General features: G+C 38.8%; 1 protein-coding gene across 2 annotated transcripts; it reads right to left on the reverse strand.

Moving 5' to 3' along the window:
* Window positions 1-16,235: 16,235 nt before the first annotated feature.
* Window positions 16,236-22,475, reverse strand: LOC133712191 (uncharacterized). 2 transcript variants are annotated; one of them, XM_062138292.1, is made up of 14 exons: window positions 22,217-22,475; window positions 21,441-21,505; window positions 20,846-20,926; window positions 20,584-20,659; window positions 20,394-20,458; window positions 19,213-19,314; window positions 18,801-18,890; window positions 18,630-18,704; window positions 18,482-18,514; window positions 18,274-18,354; window positions 17,945-18,007; window positions 17,712-17,771; window positions 16,968-17,030; window positions 16,236-16,648 (listed from the first exon to the last, which is right to left on the reverse strand). In XM_062138292.1, the coding sequence occupies exons 1-14, from the start codon at window positions 22,257-22,259 to the stop codon at window positions 16,466-16,468; spliced, it is 1,080 nt and encodes a 359-aa protein (XP_061994276.1). In that variant the 5' UTR covers window positions 22,260-22,475; the 3' UTR covers window positions 16,236-16,465. The 2 variants fall into 2 exon arrangements, with proteins under 2 accessions (XP_061994276.1, XP_061994277.1); XM_062138293.1 differs by lacking the exon at window positions 16,968-17,030 and having other exon boundaries at window positions 22,217-22,473.
* Between the last annotated feature and the right edge of the window lie 638 nt (window positions 22,476-23,113).

The following is a 23,113-nucleotide window of genomic DNA, read 5'->3' on the forward strand; positions in this document are numbered from 1 at the left end:
GGTGGAGGCATTAGAGGTTGAGTTGCCTAGTCTACCTGTAGTTGATGTGATGGATGTTATTCTTGGGTTGAAATGGTGAAAGAGATTGAGACCCTAGGAATAGTTGAAAAGAGAATTGATCTCACCAACTCAAGATGATAGGAGTGTGAGAGATTATGAGACAGAATTCTCAAGACTATATTGGTGTACGAGTGTAGTGATGTAATTTGGGAGATACTTATGTTACCTTTAATAAGGGTAGTATGTTAAGTGATCATGGCATAGGTTGACTTTGTAAGTGAAGTGGTGGAGTTTGTGTAGCTTCTTTGAGTTATAACCTTTGAGGAATGGGAACCTTTGGATTAAACTCTGGTGGAGTTATTGAGGATGGTTTCCACGAAAAACAGTATCCTTATGTGCATTGTAGTCGTTGGTTGTTGGGGTCATGGTGTTTGACCAATGCTTGTATCTAAAGTCGTTACGAGTATTTGACTAGTAGTTGTGATACTTTCCATTAGTTGGATATGCAGATGTTTTGAGTTGAAGAATACTTAGCAGTTATTGGTTGCTTAGTGATGGAATTGTGTTATAATGGAGCATTCATTCATGCTCAGTTGTTTGGTGTTTAGGATAGCTACTATATATTAGCTAAATGTCGGGGTGTGGTTTGAGGTCTGCGGATGGTATTGGAAATTATTGTGGAGTGCTGCTTCACTGACTATTGTTGAGTAGTAATGCATAATTCGTTGTTACTATGATGGATTTTGTGTATGGTTGACTTATGGAAAGATTGATATGACCTCGTGATAGGATTGACTGTGAAGAGACATTGTGTTGATGTATGAGCTTAGGTAATAACGTTGTTTTCAACTCTAGGAGTGCTAGGGTTGTATAACTAATTTATGAGGCCAGATACTGTTGTGAGGACAGATTATGGATTATGACGTGGTTAGTGTGAAGTGCTATAATCACAGAATTTTGACCACTAGATGTTGACTTACCATCAAATGAGCAGTGAGGTGATTCGTGGGTGAGATACTGAGTGTTGTACCAGTATCGATTAGTGGATGCTAAGATGGTACATATTGCTTGTTGAAGCAATTGATAGATGGAATGATCGAGATTTTTTTTAGAGTTGTAAGTGTAACTCTAAAGATGTGGGTTTTTCCTAACTAACTCAGGAAGTGTTTAGCTTTATTAATCCCTAATTCTAGCGACGAAATTATTGTGTTTGGTTTGACTCAGAGGATACTAGCTTGACCTCTGTGTGACTTAATTGATTGCTAGGTTTTGAGTGATTGTTTTTATTGCATCATTATGAAAGATGTGTGCAGCAGAGTTCTCGATGGTTTTGAAAAGAGTATTGAGTGACCAAGGTTCGATCCTTGGTGTTGTTGTTGGTTAAACAAAAAGAAAAGAAAACATGCACACAATCTTATTGATTTTATATTACAAAAAGGGAAACGAGGACTATTCTATACTAAGCCTAGTCAGCAGCTCCGGATGGGTTGAGGCTGAGCTCAAGAGAAACGTTTGAGCCACTGTGGTAACCGCCTGAGCCACCAGAATAGTAACCAAATGCGCTACCTTCCTCGGAAGTAGTCTTCAGGTTACCAAAGACGTCCTCGCCGTGCACGGGGAACAGAGGAAGAGTTTGAACCTCCTGGTGATCTCCTCCTCGTTGTTGTAGGGATGTTTGTCCTCCTGTTGTGCCAAAAGAGTTGTACTGGTATTAGTGTTGAAGTGTGAGGAAGATTATGAAACAAAATTTAAATCAAGAAATCCTTCATTACCAGTAGAATAGGTGGAACCAAAGTTGAGATCAATGGATCTACCATCATCAGTAGAACTAGTGGACCCAAAATTGATGTCGATGGATCCACCAGCACCAGTAAAACCAGTGGACCCAAAATTGAGATCGATGGATCCACCAGTACCAAGAGAACTAGTTCCCATGGGCACTGGAGCAGCCTGATTACACCTATTCATCTGCTTCTCTCGAGCCCTGACGTTCTGGAACCAAAAGTAAATGTTCTTACCCTCAACATGTCCATACTGGTTCAGCTGGAGGCAGATCTCGTGAATGTGCTCTGTAGATGGGCACTTAAATCCCTTGACGTAGTAAAGATCCTTGAGGATTCTTATTTGTTCTGGAGTAGGAATCCATCTGGTACGGCTTCGCCAGAAATCCATGTTGGCACTACTTCCAGCTGCTTGGGTGTTTCCTCCCTCCTCTGTTGGTTGCTGTTGTTGTGGTTCCATTTGTTGCGGGGTTTGGAGCTCCATTAGTTGCAGAGTTCGTGGCTCTTGGGTCATGAGGTGAGAGGATGTGAATATCGAGGAATACATGGTTTAGTGTTTGAGGGAGATTTTGTTAGAAGGATTGGAGTTGTTGAACTGGTGATTGGAGATCTGAGATTCTCAGAGGAAAGATGAAATCGAATCTTCAAATGGGAGAGAAGATCAGAAGAGAAGGATTGAAATTGATGAAGAAAGGATTTGAGTTTCGAGAGGAAGACTGCAGAGTTTGAGAGAGAATGGCTGGGGAAAATTTCTTTTCTTTGGTGTGAACAGTTTTTCTCCAGGATGCACCTATTTATAGAACGAGGTGAGCAGATCTCCACCGTTGGATGGACGATCTCTGAGATTCAATCTACGCGTTGGATTAAAGTCATCCGAAAACCCGGAAAAGTTGTTGGCGCGTGGAGAGCGTGTAAGGGGACAGGCCGAACCTCGAGACGCTGTGGCAGACAGCTTTAGCCGAAAGTGATTTGCTTTCCGTAAATCACGGAAGAGACGTGTCGTGGCACGTGGAGTGTACCGACAGTTTGTTGTTATTCTATCGCTTATGATAGAATAAATAAAAGAAGTTGCATGGATAGTAACGAGAGCAGCTGGTGCTCTAGTGGTTGAAGAGCAAGGCTCTTGTACAAGAGGTCAGAGGTTCGAACCTTGCCTCTCGTTTATTTTTATTATGTTCGCTTATGACATAATAAGTATAACATTTGTACACATTATATTAAGCACAGCTTGTGCTCCAGTGGTTGGGGGAAAAAGGTTTCGTGCGGCAGGTTGAGGTTTCGAACCTTGCCTTCCCTGTTATTTTATTTATGTCGCTTATGACATAATAAATATAACACGTGAGCATATATTAATGAAGGCAGCTCTTGCTTCAGTGGTTGGGAGCAAAACCTTCATGTTCGAGGTCGGGAGTTCGAACCTTACCTCTTACAAATATTTTTGGATCTCGTATATACTTGTTATACGGACGTATATACGGTATGTACGGTATACATACGTATATACGGTTTGTACGGTATGCATACGTATATACAGTTGTACAGTATGCATACGTATATACGGTCTGTACGGTATGCATACGTATATACGGTATGTACAATTTCATACCGTAGCCGAGCTGGAAATAGTAAGCCCAATTGTTCGGCCCGATTTGTAGGCCAAAATAGTAAGCCCAATTGTTCGGCCGATTGGTAGGCCCAAATAGTAAGCCCAATTGTTCGGCCCGAATGCTAGGCCCAAATGTTAAACCCAAATTGGTTCGGGCCGGTTTAAATGTGGATGGTTCGGTTTCTTCGGCCCAATTGGCCAGCCTTAATGCTTAGCCCAAGGATTGAGCAAGCCCAAGTCATCATCACTGGGTGACATGTTTTATTGGCGTGCTTTTGAGAATGATTTGTTTTGAGTGATGCTAATTGAGTAGCGAAACGCTTTGTGGGAGTGTTTATTGTGGTTGTATGCCAGTACAGGATGACGATCAGTGTGAAAACAACAATATGTGCAATGCCACGTGGTGATTTGAGTGTGGGTTGCTTGAAGCAATTGTTGTGTTGTAATTTTGAGAAATGATGCGGTGAAGGAATGTCATGTTGATGACTTAAGTGGGAATGAGGATTTCATTTGTGAATTCTGGTTTTGTGAATTTACATCGTGATGAAAGGATTTAGTGGTCATAGGAATGTATTTTTATACGAAGGGCTGTGGCTTTGTAGATTACTACAGTTTTGGGAAGGATGGAGATTCGATGGTTAGGTCAACCTTAATCAAGAGGAATTGACTTACGCTTAAATTTCGGGACGAAATTTCTTTAAGGAGGGTAGATTGTAATACCCGAAAAATTCAAATTAATGTCCGATGACATTTTGGAAATGATTTCGTAGGCGTGGGCACGAATACGAAGCTTGAAGGAGTTGTGGAATTAGTTCGAACGATTTTATTTCGAAAACGAACGTTATTTAGGGGGTCTTGAAAAGTGACTTCTTATACGTACAGAATTTGGGAAAACTTTCTTCATGAAAGTTGTAGAGCTCGTCGATACGATCTCGTGCATATGTGGAACGCAATATTCGGAGTTCGTATGAATAAGTTATGAATATTTGAAAATTGGGAATTTTCTATAAATATCAAAAAAATGTTGACTTTTTTCATTAAGGACGAAAACATGTTGAAATTGCGGAATAGTCCCCGCGTTTCCTCTCCGTTCTCTCTCTCGTGCGTCCCTCAGACCCGACGGGTCGCGACCGACCCGACCCGGTCGGAACGGTCACTTCCCGGACGCCACCGCCACCGGACCCGCACCAGACCGGCACGCCGTGCCGAGTGTAGCTGTTCTGTGGCCTCGCCCCGCCCCGCCGCTGCCTCCAAGCCGAGATCAAAGCCCGACCCAAGTGCAAAACGGACCCAGCCGGAAAACCAATTTTCCGACATCACCTCGGCCGATCCTCCCCATTTTCGTGATCTCCTCTTCCTTCTGATCATCCCCATATAAGCCTTGCATGACGATTTTGAGTGTAGACCGCTAGATCAAGGTTTGACTTTTTGGACGCCTCTGATTCAATCTAGGATCTGATCATGCGGCCGAGATTAATCCAACTTCAACGCTTGATCTAGGACGATCTAGACCTTGTCTCAGAAAAAGTCAGGTATTAAAGTGGTTCAATTCTGTATTTTGAAGAAGTTTGTAGTTGACAACTTTAGCATCTGAGGTGGTTGGCCGGCGTTGACCGCCGTCTGACCTCCGCATGTGGCGGCGCGTCGGACCATATTTTGAGTTTATATTATCTGGACGGTGATCTATGCATCCATACGAGCGTTTTGATATATTACAAGGTTATGTTAGAAAAAGTTGGTAAATAGTGGATTTACGTTTTTACGTTACTATTTACGGTTTTTACGTTTTATCTTCGGTTTACGATCTACGAAGATCAGACCATCGGTTTTACTTCAAATTTTAATATGTTGATCGTATGACTGTCCCGGTGACTTTGTGAGGTCACGGGCGAGGATCCGACCGTTGGATCTTCGTATATTTGAGAAATAGTGATTCGGAAGGCGATTCGTGAGAATCCGACCGTCGGATTTTCATATAATTTTGTGGAGATGTTAGTAAGGGCGATTCAGGAAGATCTGACCGTTGGATCTTCGTGATAATTTTGGAGGATGATCCTAAGGGCGATCCGTGAGGATCCGACCGTTGGATCGTCATATAAATTTGATCTGACCGTTGGATCATCATTAAATTAGAATCCGACCGTTGGATTTCTGTATATGTGTGGTCTATGAATGATTTCTAAGTTAAGATCGTGTTTGACTAGGTGGTTGATGGATTGATTGGTGAACGATTTCGGATCGTTGTTTTTGAGCTGTTAAGAAGACGCAGCGGGAATTTAGAGGTGAGTAAACCTCACGTGGTTCATATTACGAACCGAATAAATTTAATTACCTTATTTTGTCGTAATTGCGTGAAAATATTTATGAAATAAATATTTGTTTTAAAATCATATGGACTTGATCAACTACGGTCCATGGGTAAGTAAAATGATTTTTATTATACAAAATGAATTTCACGATTTTCTTGTGTGAACTATAGTTGGTATTAGTGGTCATTCCTGAGTGGGTGATTACGTATATATATATTTACGTGATTATATGTGGAATGGTGTGACATTGAAGAGTGTGGAATTTGGGATGATTAAAATACTATAAATTGAAATTTGACTTATCATATTTATATGTGATGATCATGATTGATGAGTTCTTGTTAATATTCATGATTTACATTGGAGTATGTATAGAGTTGGAGAATGTAGGATTCTGAGGACGAGGTGTCCGAAGTTTGACGGTTATGGATAACCGGAGTGTTTGTGTACTGAGGACGGGGATGTCCAAAGTGCGACGGTTTATTATTAACCGAAGTTGTGTACCGAGGACGGGGATGTCCAAAGTGCGACGGTTTATTATTAACCGAAGTATATGGTGCTGAGGACGGGGATGTCCAAAGCGCGACGGTTATAGTGTTAACCGAAGTATTTTGCCGTTGCTTGACCCTAGGCCAAGGTGTCAGAGGTAACGAGGCAGTTAGAGCTCTAACGTGTTATTGGGATGGACCAGAGTGGTGTTATGTGGGTTGGGTGTTTACAGGACCAGTGTGGTGTATTGTGATTTGAGGATTGTGAAAATGTATTCCTTGTGGTTTTCCATGAGTGGGTTGATGTCTCTTTGCAGACGTAATACTGTTGAATTTTACTTGAATTGTAATTTAATAAATCAACAGTTCTTTCTTGTTTACTCATACTGGCTGTAAAAAGCTTACCGGGTTTTGTGTTGTTGCAACTCCCGGTACACTATTCAAATTGTGTAGCGGGTAATCCTACAGGACAGGAGAACCAGGACGGTGATCGTGCGGTTAGAGCAATGGTTATAGTTTTACAGCAATTGTAATAGTGAGGCGAGTTAAGCTCATTTGAGCCTTACAATTTGATTTGGTGGGAGTGTGCTGTAATAAATAACTTGAGGATTTGGGTTATTGTAAATTTGAGAGTTGTGAAGTGTGGTTGTTTGTGAGAAAAAAATTCAGGATGTTAGTTGTAATTTGTTATTATTCATGTTTCGGATTTGAATTGATTATTCAAAATTCGGGGCGTGACAGAAGCCCTAGCAATTTTTACCATGTAATGACATTAATTTTTTGTGCTTAATGAAAGTGTGTTATGGTTTTTGTTCATGACTTTGCGTAATTTTCGATGAGAATTTGTTATAGAAATTAGCCAATTTTATGACTAGTTCTTGTCCTCATCATGAAATTCATTTAATTAGTGGCTTAATTTTATGAATGAGTATGTTGTCATGAGCAAATTGTTAGTCTCTAAAAATTGACTTAATGCCATTTTATGCATGTTAGGAGCCCTAGTCCGGTCTTAATGTGTGTGTGATGAGAATGTGAATGCCCTAGCCCGGATTTGCATTATTTTTGTAATATGAGAATGTGAATGCCCTAGTCCGGATTTGCATTATCACTCTAAGGCCCTAGTCCGGCTTAGAGTTAGGGATTGCGCCATTTCCCTTTTGTTGTGTGCCAAAAATTGTGTTGTTACGGTAAATGATTGCTAGAGTGGATGCCTTAGTACCCAAATTTTGTCCATTGTTTTCCAAACCTTTAAATTTCTAGCACTTTACTTTTTTGCAAATTTTAATTTCCTAGTTTTTAATTTTCAAAACCAAAAATTAATTCCCCCAAATATTTGCTCACATTTTTCATTGTAAGTACCATAAGGCCTTGAGCCTACCAATTTATTTTGGTGAGTTCTTGGCTACTTTTTGGCTTCGGGAGACCTAAGCCGTGCATGTGTGAGACTTGGTGTCTCACTTAGCCATTTTACAATTTTTCTTGTAGTTTAGCAAGTGATTTTTGTGACCAATAAACCATTGGATTTGAGTTAGCTCAAGATCCCCGAGGTACGATATTTCCGGGTTTAAATATTTCTCAATTCTTTGATGACCGTGTCCTTGTTGCGCGTAAGTTGCATTTTAGGCATCAAATCATTGACCCCCGTCATTTGGGTACTAAGATTGGGCTCGCTACCCAACACCCTCTGCTCCGTACAGCTCCCCCTCAACAAACAATTTACCGACCTTCCGGAGGTCCATCTTAGCCAGGGAGTGGGGGACTCCCTGGGGGGCCTTGCAGGGTCCCACCCGAAAGGGTATAAAGCGTTTGCTCAATAAATCCATGGTTGACAACGCACTGACGCTAATTATGCTTTTGCAAAGTCTAGCGGAAGAAACGCTTCAAACCGCCGATCAACTCCCCAACCAAGATTGCCCTCCTTGACTGGGGACTTGGGGGACTTGTACCTGCATGTACATTTGCAAGCATAATTAGCTATAATGAGCTACGCTCATTATACCACCAGAAGTATCAACTCCCACCGAAGTAATGTCCTACGGATAGACCGCCAGGCGGGCTACGACCTGAGCGCAAGGTCGTCCCCATATCACCGCCAACGCACCGCCACGCGTTGCTCCAAGACGGCGTCAGAAGCTACTGAAACTAAGAACTGAAGCACATCAGTCCCACATCGAAAACAGAGAGAAGATCAAACCTCTCCTCACCTATAAATAGGTCCTCTCTTCTCTCTTCATTAATTCACGCATTCTACTACTCATTTATTGTTATGCTGCCTATATGCATGGACTGACTTAGGCATCGGAGAAGTGAAAACCGCCCAACGCGGTCTCCCTCTGACGCCCTGTCTCTCATTTGACAGCTAGCGAAGATCATCAAGTGCACAGAGTAGCGGTCCGCCCAACGGACCTGCGTTAAACAAAGGTTTGGCTACCGCCAGACTTTGAGCATTAACAAATATAGGTTGAAATTTTCTGAAATTATAGGACGAAAATAACCCTTAAAAAATGGCATGTTAGGTGTCATGTGACTTTTTTTATCGAAAAAATTCACTGGCAGACTAAAGTGATAGTCGGAGTTAAAGTTGGGTGACTAAAGTGAGATTTTATAAACATGAGTGACCAAAGTGTCAATCAAGCGAAAGTTGAGTGACTAAAACGATATTTTTTCCTATATGTATTGTGAAGTCTTTTTGAAGTATCGTAGTTTATTGAAAAGTATCGTAGTTTATTGAAAAAATATATCAAACCAAAAAAACCACAAAAAAAAATTAATGCAAACAATGCCGTTGTTCAAACTTCTAACCAACATTACATGGTGCATAACTTTGTGCCTCTGCTGCTGTACCCACTATATCCTTCCTTATTATATATAATTGTAGCTCAGTTATGAATTAGATTCATCGATACCTAGAAACCTGGAATTTCAGATTTGCTTATTGTTCCATTCTTCTTCGACTTCATTCAGGTCCATCGGACAAGTTAAAAGCTGCTCCGATGGAAATATCGGTGTGATTGATGTCATCATCGCCTTGACCGCCGCCGGCTCCGACTAAGTTTGCCGCCCATTCTAGAAATCCCGCAATAATGTACTCTCTCTATGAATTTGCAGTGTTGTGGTTTTGAAATCGAAACCAGAAAGAGAGCAATTCATCCATTCGCAAAACCGCAAATTGAGATCGCCGTCGACCAGGAGTAGAACAGTCCTCTCTCTGTTGATTTAATTTTAGAACTTACCATGATTTAGTCTTTTAATAAATTTTACCTTCTTTACCTTCTTGAGTTTTATTTTTTATTTTTTATTCAAGCTCTGCAAAGTTAACGGCCGTTAATAAAACGTTTGCATGAACTGACGGCTCAGATTATATATCTAATCAATCCCACATATGAATGGCTGAGATTTTATTTTTGATATTAAGAGAATCCGTTTCCCTGAACGAGAACTACAAATCTTATCTTTTTACAGTTTTCTTTTTCGGTAACTTTTCGAACCGAGACCAGCACTCGGAGCTTTGTAGGGTCCCACTCTAATAAACTCCCTCATTCAACCACTCTCTAACAAAATGTACACTCTCCCTCCCTCTATCTTTCTACAGTTTTTCTTTTTCGGTAACTTTTCGAACCGAGACCCGCACTCGGAGCTTGATGGGGTCCCACTCTAATAAATTCCCTCCTTCAACCACTAACAAAATTCACACTGCTCTCTCTCTCTCTCTCTCTCTCTCTCATCTTTTTACAGTTTTCTTTTTCGGTAACTTTGCGAACCGAGACCCGCACTCGGAGCTTTATGGGGTCCCACTCTAACAAACTCCCTCATTCACCACTAACAAAATTCAACACTGCTCTCTCTCTCTATCTTTTTACAGTTGTTCTTTTTCGGTAACTTTTCGAACCGAGACCCTCACTCGGCGCTTTATAAGGTCCCACTCAACAGACTCCCTCATTCACCCCTCAAAATTCCTCATAGTAGTGTGCCCTCTCTCTCTCTTACCCTCCCTCCCTCTTCCTCCAAAACCCAGAAAAACCAGTAGTGTGGAGATGGAAAACGCAGCTTCGTCGTTGGTGAAAGAATCCGGCAAACCAGCAGCAAAGGAACTTCATCCGTACCTCATAGATTGCGGCAAAGAAGCAGTCAAAGCAGTCATTACCGGTGCCGGAGGCGAACTGGGAAAACAAGCGGTCGGTTTCGGAGTCAAGTTGAGCACGGAGTGGGTGATGCATACCTGCATGATTATACTCACAAGAGGGGTTGTGAATGTCGCCAACGGCATGAAAGGAAAAAAAGTCAACATCCGGCTCATCGAGAGTTACAAGCCGGGGGGGGGGGGGGGGAACTCGCCCAGTTCGCTCTTGTGTGCGCTGCTGTCAAGGCCGTGGTGAAACATAGCCTTCCACCGCTGGTGAAACCCAAGGCTGCTCTGAAGGCCAATGGCGAGGCTCAGGTAGACCTGTAAATGGACCGGATTTGGATCGGATAGACCTAAATCCAAACCCGTTTACTTAAAAAAAAAAAATTTATCCAAACCCGCTCCGTTAACCCGGTGGATCATTGATAGCTCGATCTAAATCCGTATCTGCCGGATTAACGCTAATCCGACCCGTTTATAATTTCAAATATTTTAAAATTTTAAATAGTAATATTAAATTTATATCATGATACCTCATAAGATATTAATAAAATATTAAAACAACATAAAAAGTATCACCAAAAGTAGAATTACATTATTAAAATTCTTAATGCTTATTGGAATCTTGGGTGATGGACTGTCCCTTAAATTTCTGCAAAAAATTTGTTTATGGAGAGACCCAAAAAAAAAAATTGGGAATTTGTTTATGGAGAGAGAGAAGAGAAGAAAAATACATTTTTACCCTTGATTTAACGTCAAAATTAGACGGAGACTTGACGGATGGACCTATTGGTCCAAAATTGAGAGATGAGGGAGTAAACGTGTGAAATTAAAAAGGGAGGGACTGAACTGTTTTTTCCCTGAAAGTTCAGGGAGTAAACAGTATTTAACCCTTCCCGTTTCTATACTCTTGCATTTCCGTTCAAATAATTGATAGTCATGGACAATTTTTTTTTTTTTTTTTAGCTTCCATGGATACACCTCAACAATAATTTGAGCATTTAAGCAAAAATCCAAAACAAAACAAAAAATAATCAAAGATTGAGTTCAAGATGGGTACGAAGACTGGAGAGGACGGAGAAAAGAATATGGGTTTGATATCTAATATGAAAATAAGCATCTACATATGAACAGATCGAACTTAGATGAGGTTTTAGAGAAAACGCAATGGTAATTGATTGTGCTAATCTTCCCAAAACACAATATTGTAAATATCTAAATAACGGCCAATAGAATATGAGTTATGATCTGTTTTGGTTATTAATGAAGTTTTTCTTTTTTGCTCTCCTTCTTCTTCTTCTTCTCATCCTTCGACTTCTTCAAGACTTCAGAAATCTTGTTCCACGGAACGATGAGTATAGCTGAGACGAGTAGGTGCGTGACGGCGTACTTGATCATCACCGGCGGTGCGACAGCCATTGTTGAAGCTGAAGCTTGCTGAATCTTTCCCACTTCCCACGCGTCATCGATCTCCACATCAAGTTCCAAGTGGAGAATCTTCTTCTCGACAACCGGCGAGACCTCCGTCGTTGATTTCACCGTGACTGAAGGAGGAGGAAGACGCTTCTTGCAGAGAAGGAAGGTTTTCTTCAACTCCGGCCATGGATTCAAGACGTCGTTGACTTCGTGAATGAAGAGCTTAGCCACCTCGCCAGTCAACCTTCTCACAATTCCAGCAACGACTTCCTTTTCGATGAAGGCGGCTTCCATTTTCGCTCTCTCTATCTCTCTCGCGCTCTGTCTATGTTTTCTGGTGAGGTATGCGTGACAGGGACGATGAGACAGTTGGATTTATAACGTTCAGACCAGTCCAATATAGGCCCAATTAAGTAACCCAACCTCTTTACTTTTTTTTTTTTTTTTTTTTTTTTGAAATTTCAAAAAAATAATAATAATAATTGATTTTGTAGTTACATTACATATAAATTTATCCATTGAACCTATTTTTGTCTTTATAATCTATTCAAATTTTTTTAGCTTGCCTACAATTTTTTTTTTTTCCATATACACACATTGACAGTTATCTTCATTCTCACATTTGTATTGATAATTATATTTTAAGCAATAGTGACAATTACAGTGATAGTTACATTTGTGGTGAAAGCGGAAATAGTAGTAAAAAAAAAATTCATAGACTTAGAGGAACTCCTTCATTTGGAGGAAATGATGAAGGAATACCCAGAAACGCATTTACAAAAGCTTCGAGTCGAAATCTACAAAGAAACGACCCAATTGATCAAGATGCACAATGAGAATCGTATCCATACAATTTTACACTTCTTGACGAAAGAAGCGAGTCAACCGCTAGAACTACTGGTCTTAAAACCAGAAAAAAATAGGCTGACTCTTGAATTGAGTAAAAAAAAATCCCAATCCAAACTCAAATGCACATTGACGTTTTTTTTTTCTTCTAAAAATAGGAAATCCAGATTTGATTGTCGTGTCGTTTGAAAGAACTGAGATTGATTGCTTCCTCCAACAACATAACTGTAAGAAGAAAATGTTCTTGTAAATCTCTCTTGTTTTCGACACACACATCCACAAAACAATGGAGACATAGATTATAGAGATTACTATATCTTATATTTTCTTTTCTTCCTCTCACAGGCAGTGGAGGTATTATGGACTCCTCAGGTATCGTCATGTTTGACCGCAACAAGTACTTGAACCTCCCCAGCTATCTTATTGTTTGATTGCCTAAGTACTCGAAAATTTGCCATTTCTGAGGTTTCTTTCTGATGAAGGGTTTCTAAGGTGTCTACCTTGCACTAAGGGTGTATGTCTATCACCACTGATCTTATAGAACGAAAACTACTTAAAGTTAAAGCACTAGGCTACATAGCTTGTTTGATATGTCTCCCCTATATGTGTTCCATTTTTATATAAATACGAAACTCGTTAATTTTTAGAGGAACTAGTGCCTGTTAGAGCCACATGATATACTAGGAATTGTGGACTCCTCAGCTCTCTTCGAGTGCGGTGAGTATTTGAGCTCTCTTCGAGTGCGGTGAGTATTTGTAAATTACCTGCTTCCGAGGTGCCTCTCTAATGGAGTGTTATTTTCTAACGGGTACCTATGAATCTATGATGCCCAAAACTGTTACATTATTAGGGCCTCTTATATGACAATGGCTATTATACTACTATACTTTGATTGAACATTACTAATTACAGTTAACGGATAGAATTATATGTTTCTTGAGCAGAGTACGTAGTTTGAACTGGTCTCATACGTTTTACGTGAATGGTGAGCCTAGAACAGATTCCACTACAAGTTTGTCCATAATTTCTTTAGTCCTGCAGCTCCAGCCATAAATATGTGAAAAAGAAATTGTTACAGATAGATCTCCTGAAATGAGCAGCAGCAGCTTTAAGTGCATTATTTGGTTTACCTCGAGTCAGAACCGGCACTGGAGTCAATAGTTCGTATATTAAGAGTTATAATAATAGATCGACCAAAGAAAATGTAATTTGAAAGTCTTATTCTATTAGCCAAAACTGACCAAGAGTCGGTTTTTAGCACAGTTTTCCAGCAGAGAATTGAACAGTTCAAATCCTTACCACTGAGATGTCTGGGAAGTACTTCAACAGTTTCAATGTGGCCGCTACTGATCCAGTCCTTGATCTGTGAAGTTTTTCTGTTCATCTTCCTCTGGATCCTGACTTTCCTGAGTACCATCGATCTGCACCTGTAGAGAATAGAACAGCTCATTAGCCTAACCCAGATATGCAGCAGACTGATAAAAAGATAAAAAGGAAAAGTATGGCTTTAGGACGTAAAGCCAAGAACTAGTCACTAGTCAGCTCAATTTTCAAATTTCTGTTTCACTCTACTCACTACTCTCATTTGAAGATTGGCCTGGTTACTTGGTCAATTTCTAATTGTTTAATTACCTTCATCAATCATGCTGCTATTCTTCTGGTTGTCTGTCAAGAGAATCATATTATTCCCACCAACTACCCGGACCAAAAGCTATCAGCAGAGCTTTTACTATAGTAATATAATAAGATTTACAACTCTTACCTACAGGAGCAACTATATACTGATCCTCTAATGATGGGTTAACCTGGGAAATGTAAAAAAACATGTCAGGTTTACTATCTAGCATATTCCAAAGTAGATGTTACACCCATTAAGCTCAATTGAAGCTCTAAAGCACACTTTTTACCTGTACAAATAACTCCTAGGATTGGAATTAGCTCCTAGGATTATTTCTTCAGCTTGAATATCATCATTTCCATCCTCACAGGGATCAAGCACACTTTTTACCTGTACAAATAACTAGTATCACTACATAGAATCTGGCACATAAAGACAAATTTTACTAGCTGGTCATCCCAAAAGGACTCCTATTCTTACCTTATTAAGAGCTAATACAAGATGTATGCTGTTACGTTGCCAACCTCATTTTCAAAGGATTCTTGGTCCATGAATTACGAGCTTCTTCTTCTGGACAGCATCGGAGGAATGGAGGCTCATACACTGCTGGCTACAATGTCACATAGCTGTTTTCGCCTTTTGGCACAGCAAGCACATAGCAATGAACAAGACATGCAGCTGGATTAAAAGAAAGCAACTGAAGAGGGTATACCATCGTAGTATAGGAACTTCATCAGTATGGTGTGCTGAAACAGAAACAATGTAAGTTTGACTTACCAATAGACAAAGTCTTGTAGAGCATTGTATTATAGTGCAAGTGCTAAAACCAAGTTTAGATATACCTCTTCAGGCATCCTGCTATGCAGAGTTCTCATAAATTGGACTAGTGTGCGCTCCGTTTTACAAGCAGAACTCCTGCACATTGACTCTAGCCCACAGATAGAGGAAACTGGTAGCTAAACCTGCGAGTGGAAAAGAAAGTTAACTCATCTGGCCGGGGGTAATTTTTTCTGTTGAATTATACTTGAATGTTTCACCCTGCTTCTTGTTCTCAGAGCTACCAATATTCATTGAAACCTCCTGGCTCTCAGAATTTGAGTAGCTGAATGAACTGCAGGTCAAGAGCAAATCACACAAATTAATTCTCTGAAGATGTCACAAAGAAATATCATAGACAAAAGTTCACACATTAAGTTCTACCAGCATTGTGTGAATGTGGTTCCTCACAGAATAACTTCAGAACTCGGTCTATGTATATACCTTTCTCTATGCAATCAATAAGTCTGCATCAACTGGCTTTAGCTTTTTGATCTTCATCTCTGTTGAAGCACAAACCTAAGTATGGCAAAAGCTACCAACAATATCTAATTTATCGAACAGATCTACCTAAAGCAGGAACAGATTTATCATTGAAATACTTATCCGGAAAAAGGCCTCCGATGTAAAGAAGCAGGTTCCTCGTTCGAGATCAAAGTAGAATGCAATTCGGAATTCAATTCCACGGATAATTACTATGTAAGGGAAGAATGCAAGATCAAACACTACAAAGATTTCTATCTACAATTTATGAGTGAGGGAGAAGCGAATCCTGCTCGATCCCTGCCTCCATCAGGCCTTAACCTGAACAAAAGTATCAAATAATAAGATTAAGACTGATCTTAAATTCAAACAACAAAGGACCAGATTGACGAAAATCGGAACAGGCAGAGCTCTGCCGCATTGCCTTTCCCTTGCTTAGGCGAAAAACGGAACAGGAGATGAAGAATGTTGGCGGGTCCTTTTAAGCTCAAATTTGATAGTAAAAGTTGCTCGTGGGTTTAAAAGTATTTTCTTTGTTGGATTCGATCTTTTATGAAATGGATACATAGTTGAACTGACAATAACTTGGACACTTGTTCCGTGACACTTGTACCCAGCATATAACGTTCCAAACAAATGTATATAATGTGTCAAATTTTCTTTGGTAACAACACCGCATTAATCTTACCATGTTTTATTTGAAGAGCTTGTTAGCAAAAGCAAAATAGCAAAATCATTACACCGAGAGATTTAACAATACTAAAAATCTTTAATAACCATTAAAACCTGCCAACTACTCTGCAAAATTCAGTACCCAATCCAGTTACAATGAATTTGACTTGGGCACTAAGGTACTAACTATATCTGAGGTTGGCACTCAAACCTAACCAGTCTGATGGCTCAAGGCTTGTTTCCCCCAAAGGGAGACCAATAATTTATGATATGAATATATTTTAACGGCAGACCTATACAAAGATCATCAGAACTGTCTACTGGCTGATCGATTCTGTTGCAGCATCCCAACTGTAGCGCTTCGCGTCCTTAGGATTGTTGAAGTATTAGAGGTTGGGTACTTAAACCCAAATCGACCAGAACTGGAAGCTCCATTGCTTGTGCTTTCCAAAGCTGATGGGTCAAACACATCTGAAATTCCATTATTCTCCTGAAACAATTGAAGATGGTCAATACATAGACAAACAGAAAAGGAGAGAAAGAACTGCTCATCCAAGGTGATAGAATTGTATACAGACCAAAACTATTACAGATTGTGTTTTAAGTTGTGAAGGCAAATTGTTGACAATTGAGAAAGAAAAAAAAATGCCCTGGCTAAATCAATCATGTTTCCAAGTGTACAAAAGAATCGTCAAAAAAATAAAACAACCATGATGGGATATGTTTCACCACATTAGTGACTATTCAGCTCTTCCCAAATGTAATAATTCGAAACATCATTTGAACCTAGAAAGAGATGGCTAACAGACCTGAATTCCATTGGAACCCAAGCAACGTGGTTCAGATTCTAAAACATGAGGCAAAGAGCCAGTCTGCCAAAGTCACAAATAAACACAACTAAGGGGACTAATTCAGAAACCCTATCCTGAATGTCAATTGTCGCATACATTGAGCAGTAAAGAGAAGTATCAAGAACAGGTAAAATGGAAAAGCATGTTAACAAGTGTATAGGTCAGAACTCAGAACTTCAATAAATTTACATTTCTTGAGCAGACATCCTGATCTAGGGAAGGCCCAAGACTCATAAATCTGCAACTTGAAACTTTTGAACCCAACTTGCCAACAAATTAGTGGCTCACTCAACCCATCATAAATACACTGGCAGTGAAAGGAACAACAGGAGTCTAACTATATATACTGGTCTGGAGCAGTTTTTTATTCAGTTATAACCACAGGAAACTTTCCACTTTCCCAACCAACAAGTAATGTCCGGTACAACAGAAAGTGAATGGAGACCTGCTCATCTCATAGTATAATTGTATCTGCTGATCTAGTTACTCTACCTTTGGACATTGTAGGATCGCACCCTACATTATCTAATATAATTATTATGGGAACCATTATATCATATGCATTTTCATAATCATATAGAAAAGAGTATGATATCAGATGAATTTAAGCAATAAGACCAACAATGCTTTAGTCCCTCAACCAATATTAAATGTTTCTTAGCATCAAACCAATGACCTATCCACTTGAAAAATAAAACTTACTCTTGAGGGTGATGCTGGGGGTAGCTCGAGTGCTGGCCTTGAGGACTTCGGTGGTGTCACCTACACAAGTCAGAGGTAACCAGTGAGATGCAAATAAACACACTGAGATGGAAAAACAATTTCTCATGCATACATACATATACATACATGTCAATGGCCATCAATAGCCTTAATCATTAAACTAAAAGACCAAAAGTAGACTGATGTGCATAGACTTGGATAGCAATCTTTACCAAAGATGAGGGTGAGGCTGGCGGTAGTTCAAGAGGTCGCCTAGAAGAGTTGGACGGTGATGCCTAAACATAATAGAAATAGAGTCAATATGATGCCAAATATAACATTGAAAAGCATGTTATTATATAAAGTAACAAAATCATACAAGCAGTGAAATTTTGAACAGAAGCAATAATTTGTTAATGAGATAATAATGCTGTATTTAGTTGAATTTTTCATACAAAGCAGTGAAATCAATCGTTAGACCAAAACAAAACCTAAAATTCTATGAAATAAGACATAAGAAATGGTCTGCCAGTAGTGTTCACGGGAAGAGTTCAATACATGCCTGAATACGTTCTGTGGCTCTGCTATTTTCCAATCTCTTGGCATAGTCACACAACCTCCACACTCCGTCATTAGTTGAATCCTAGAGGTGTCAGAAGGCCAGAACAATTAGAATGAAACTCTATCTTGCCTCAAAGATAATGCATCATGAAGTATATAAATCATTTGTCAAAAGTACATGTATCATGTGGTCAGTAGTACTATAATACCTGCTTGCCTTCTATTCTGTTAATCTTAGTTTCCTGAGGCAAAAAGAAAAAAAAAATTCAGATTTCGAATTCATATCCGTGAATCTACTTGTAGGAGAACAAGAAAGATATATAAATAAATAAGATAAAACAAAATAAAATCAGTTACCAGAGTCAGCACTGCATGTTGAACTTTTCTAAAATCCGTGCTGATGGAATCTGTTTTTCCTTGTAGTTCAATAACCTGCAAATGTCTTGAAAAGGTTAAACTTAACAAAACCAGAACAATAAGAAGAAGAAGAAGAATTTAAGTAGCTCATTAGTATCCGACAGGGCCCACCTCCTGTTGTGTCCTAACAGTAGTTTCAATACTCTCAGCTAAATTACGGTCCACACCATCCAAGTTTGAAGATAATTGTCGCCTGGTGACCTGAAAACAAGCAAAATATCAACAGAGTAGAAACTTGTTTATGCACTTATATTTGAGGTAAATGTGTCTATCAATTTGAAGGAATTTACCAAATTTCCTCAAGGACAACAGACACTGAAATTGCATTATTTTATTGACAAACAAAATTAAACTGCATCAATTAGAATCAATGACCAAAGTTAACAGAATATCAAGCACCATATATACGGTGCTCTTTAATGGTAGTTGATTAAGCCATCATCTAATCCAACATGATCTAATAAAGAAGTTTCAGTTGTCCCCATTTCCAAAGTACACATAAGATGAGAAAAGGAAAACTTACTGAAATCGATGAAAAGACACCGTCAATCTGTTTAGAAAAAGACTTGCCAGCATTAGCTAAGCTACGTCTTGTTGCAAACATCATATCAGGAAGTTTCCACCCCTGAAAACACACATGTAGAGTAAGAAATTTTGACAGTACAGAAGAGAAGGAAAAAATATTGTAAATATTTAGTCATCCAATCCTTTATTGTCCTGAATGATAATGAATTAATGAGTTTATCAAGCCAAGGTGGTTATTATTTTGCTGAAACCAATCATACGTAAAGAATTGACAAGCTATAAATACATAATTTTAGGCAAGAAGCCCTAGGTACAGAGATAATGACCAAGCCAACACTTTAAATTGCATTTCTTAATCATTGACATGCTCCTCAAATTAGAAATAATTCATGTACTCTAAACCTATATATATATATATAATTATATATATATAGACACACACACACACACACATGTATATATAATAAACTTAAGAAAAGCACTTGATAATTAATTATCAGATAAAGTCCACCCTAGGCAAGCAGAACTAAGAGCCTCAGCGAAGATAAGTGAGCAACGCACGTGTTGCAGTAATTTGTTTGTTGGTATATGCTAAAGCTTTACCTAGCAGATGAAAAAGGACTATATCATAAATAAGTAGCTTAGGGGACCCACACGACATGCACATGCTTAGATTGTAGACCATTTCAAATTGAAAAAGGAAAAAACTTTAAGAGGTTGAAGCCGGTGTCCTGATAGTATTTAAAAAAAAAAAATTCATTTAAAGAGCATATCAAATCTGTGAGGGAAAACATATCTAGAGGTTTATGTTAATGGCTTTGAATCTTCACTAATATAAGGGCATAACCAATCATCTCTACAGTATATGGCTTTGTCGAATTTCAAACTTCCAATGTATGAATAAGATGGAATGCTTTGTAACGTGGCCAGGAAACATAAAACATCACATGAGACTTCTTGTTCTATTTTTTTTAAATGAACAAAAAAGAAAAGAGAAAGAAACTAATGTAAAAGTTTCAAAGACCCTAATAAAGGCAGAAGGGTAACTTGGACTATGGAAATTACAATATCAGTATTACAATGTGAACGTATATTTGTCTCTTTCTTTCCCCAACAATAAACCACAGAAATCATGCATGTCTGTACTGTTTATCATATCGGACAAAACAAACCTCTTACCTTCCACCAAAAGTAGCCATATCCTGCCACTACTACAACAATAATTATACCATATCTGCTAGCACCTGCACTAACAAAAAATAAAGAGTCAAAGAGTACCCATAAACTACTAGACATTTAAACCATGAAACACAAATCATATAATCAATAGCCCAGAAATCTTAGAAAGGCAAGAGAAGAAAACTAAAACCTGTTCGACTCCCAGTTACAATTGTAATTGGTCCACTTGACGAATATGACTGCAGCTCCTGCCGTATTTTGTTCATCTGTACAATTTGAAATATCTAGTCTCATTACACCATCCTCAAGAATGTTAATGTCCATGAACTTTCAAATGAATTCACATTGATTTAGAACTGCTCCATGTGCGTAGAAAGAAAACCTTATTCTAATACTCAACTACATCTCAAACAACTTTTCAAAATAAGTATTATATAAACCGCAAAAGTAACCTGAGCCATCAAAGCATCGTTGGATGGTTTCTTAACCGAGGGAGTTTTACTTTTATCGTCTCGCATTTGCTTCCAAGCAATCTGTAGTAAAAGGCCAAATATTTAATAAAATATCATGATCAGCATGGTACAGTATAAGTGTAATATACATAAAATTCAAACAAATCACTAAGTGTTTAACAATAATATTAAAGAAACTCTAAGACGATAGTTTTTCTTAACGAAACCAGTTTAAACATATAGTCAAGACCCCCAAACTATGTATCTTGTATCAAGATCACAAAGGTCAGGGATAGCCGCATATCATGATGATTACACAAAACCATCAAGGACATTGGACATCTGGACCTTGACCTTCCTTCTTTTATAATTCATTCTTATTCCTAGGCTACAAAATCACCAACTGACAAAAGGACCACAACATACAGTCCCAAAAAGAGCAACTTTGAAGTGAAATTTTAAACATGTCTCATATGAAATGGAAGTAGCAGGAGAATTGTGCCCACCAGACAGGAAAAAACTTAGAAAGCTATGAAACAAACTTAAGCGCTTTTAATTTCTAAGAACTCATAGGTATATTCAGTTTGATGGCTACCTTGAACGCACCAGAGACCACATCAGATACACGTCCTTCCTTAGCAAGGTACGAACCAAGAATGCCTGCAAACCAAACACAAATCAATTGATTAGAAAACGTGTCCGTTCATTCCTGACAACAGAACCATCAGATATGAAAACCAAATTGATAAGATAAGAGCCCTTTACACAAAGCCAGTAGCTAGAATGCAAATGAGACTGAACAGACAGGTGACACATTAATTTAGAAAGAAACCATGTAGCTTGCACAAGAGGAACCGCTTTTAATCGATTTTAACTCAAAAATGATTTCCATCCGCATCTATACCAATCAATGTTCATGTGTTCAAAAGAAACAGAAACTAAGTAGATATTACTTATAAAATAACAGAATTCAATCTTAGAGCTCTTCAATGTGTACAGCTCCAACTAGTTAATAATCCACAAACAATGCGAATACCAGCTGAAGCATACGGCATATGATAATCAAAACAACAACCTAGCTCTCCTTTTCGCAGTTCAAAACTCCAATTTCCACTTACATATCAGATAACACTATCAGAAAACTGAATGTCTATTTCCTCCTAACAACTAAATCAGAGTTCCATACTATGCGACTCCATCCGAAACCCTAACTCTTCTCCGGCGGTGCTCTACCCAAAGCTGAATATAAATATTACAAAGCTAATTCGGGACTAGATTATTACGACGGGATTGAAAAAGCTTATGCCAAAAAATAGAATACTGTGAAGTCTAAATTGAGAGAGTGATGAGAAGTAGAAGGATTGTACAGACCTGCACCGACGAGAATCCCGACCTTGACCAGAGGCAGAGCCATGGATTCCGGTAATCGAGTTCTGAGCTGGTTATGGGGAGAGTAATCGGAGAAAAGGCATCGAAGCCGATCGCGGCGGAGTTGGTGAGTTGCTCGACGAGAATGCTTTCGCTTTCGCTTTCGCTGGCTCAATGGTTTCTGTGTCTCTGTGTTTCTCTGTGGGTGTGTATGAGCTACTGAGAAAACTGAGAAAAACGGACCGGGTTTCTGTAGCAAAAGCGTGACAAACCCTATTTTCCTACTGTGCAAGCAAAGGGGGCTCTCGTTGGTGGGTAAGTTACGTAAATACCCTTTTAAATTTCTAAAAATACGAATTCCAATTAATTTTTAATTTAAGAAAACTAATTTTTAATTTGAAAAAAAATATATATATTATGTATTGGAAAGCTCGTAATGACCTTATCTTTAGAGATAAATACATATTCTAATTCAAATAGTTCATGCTACAGCCGTTATCTGTTTCTTTATGATTATTACAAGTTAGTCACTTTTCTCGACTCAGTTTCTTTTACGCATGTGAAGAGGGAAGCGAATATCTTAGTTGATGCTATTGCCTCTGTTGGTCATCACGGTCCTGCTCAGAGTTGGAATAAATCTTTACCCCTAACTGCTAGTCATGCGTTTCTGTTTAATGAATTAGGTCTTGGTTATGTTAGAGGGTTTGTTTTGTAATTTTCTTCGCTTTGTCAAAAAAAATAATAATTTATTAATACAATCCAATCACTGAGTTTCTTATTCTATATAGGAAGTAGATGATAGTTGGGATAAACAATTTCTTCCTTTTACTTTTATGTTTAGGAGTCTCTGATTCATTGATTCTAAGTAACTAATTAAGTAAAATGACCAAAATCATATAG

Source organism: Rosa rugosa, chromosome 5, assembly GCF_958449725.1.
Source record: "Rosa rugosa chromosome 5, drRosRugo1.1, whole genome shotgun sequence".
In the NCBI taxonomy this organism is placed as follows: Eukaryota; Viridiplantae; Streptophyta; class Magnoliopsida; order Rosales; family Rosaceae; genus Rosa; species Rosa rugosa.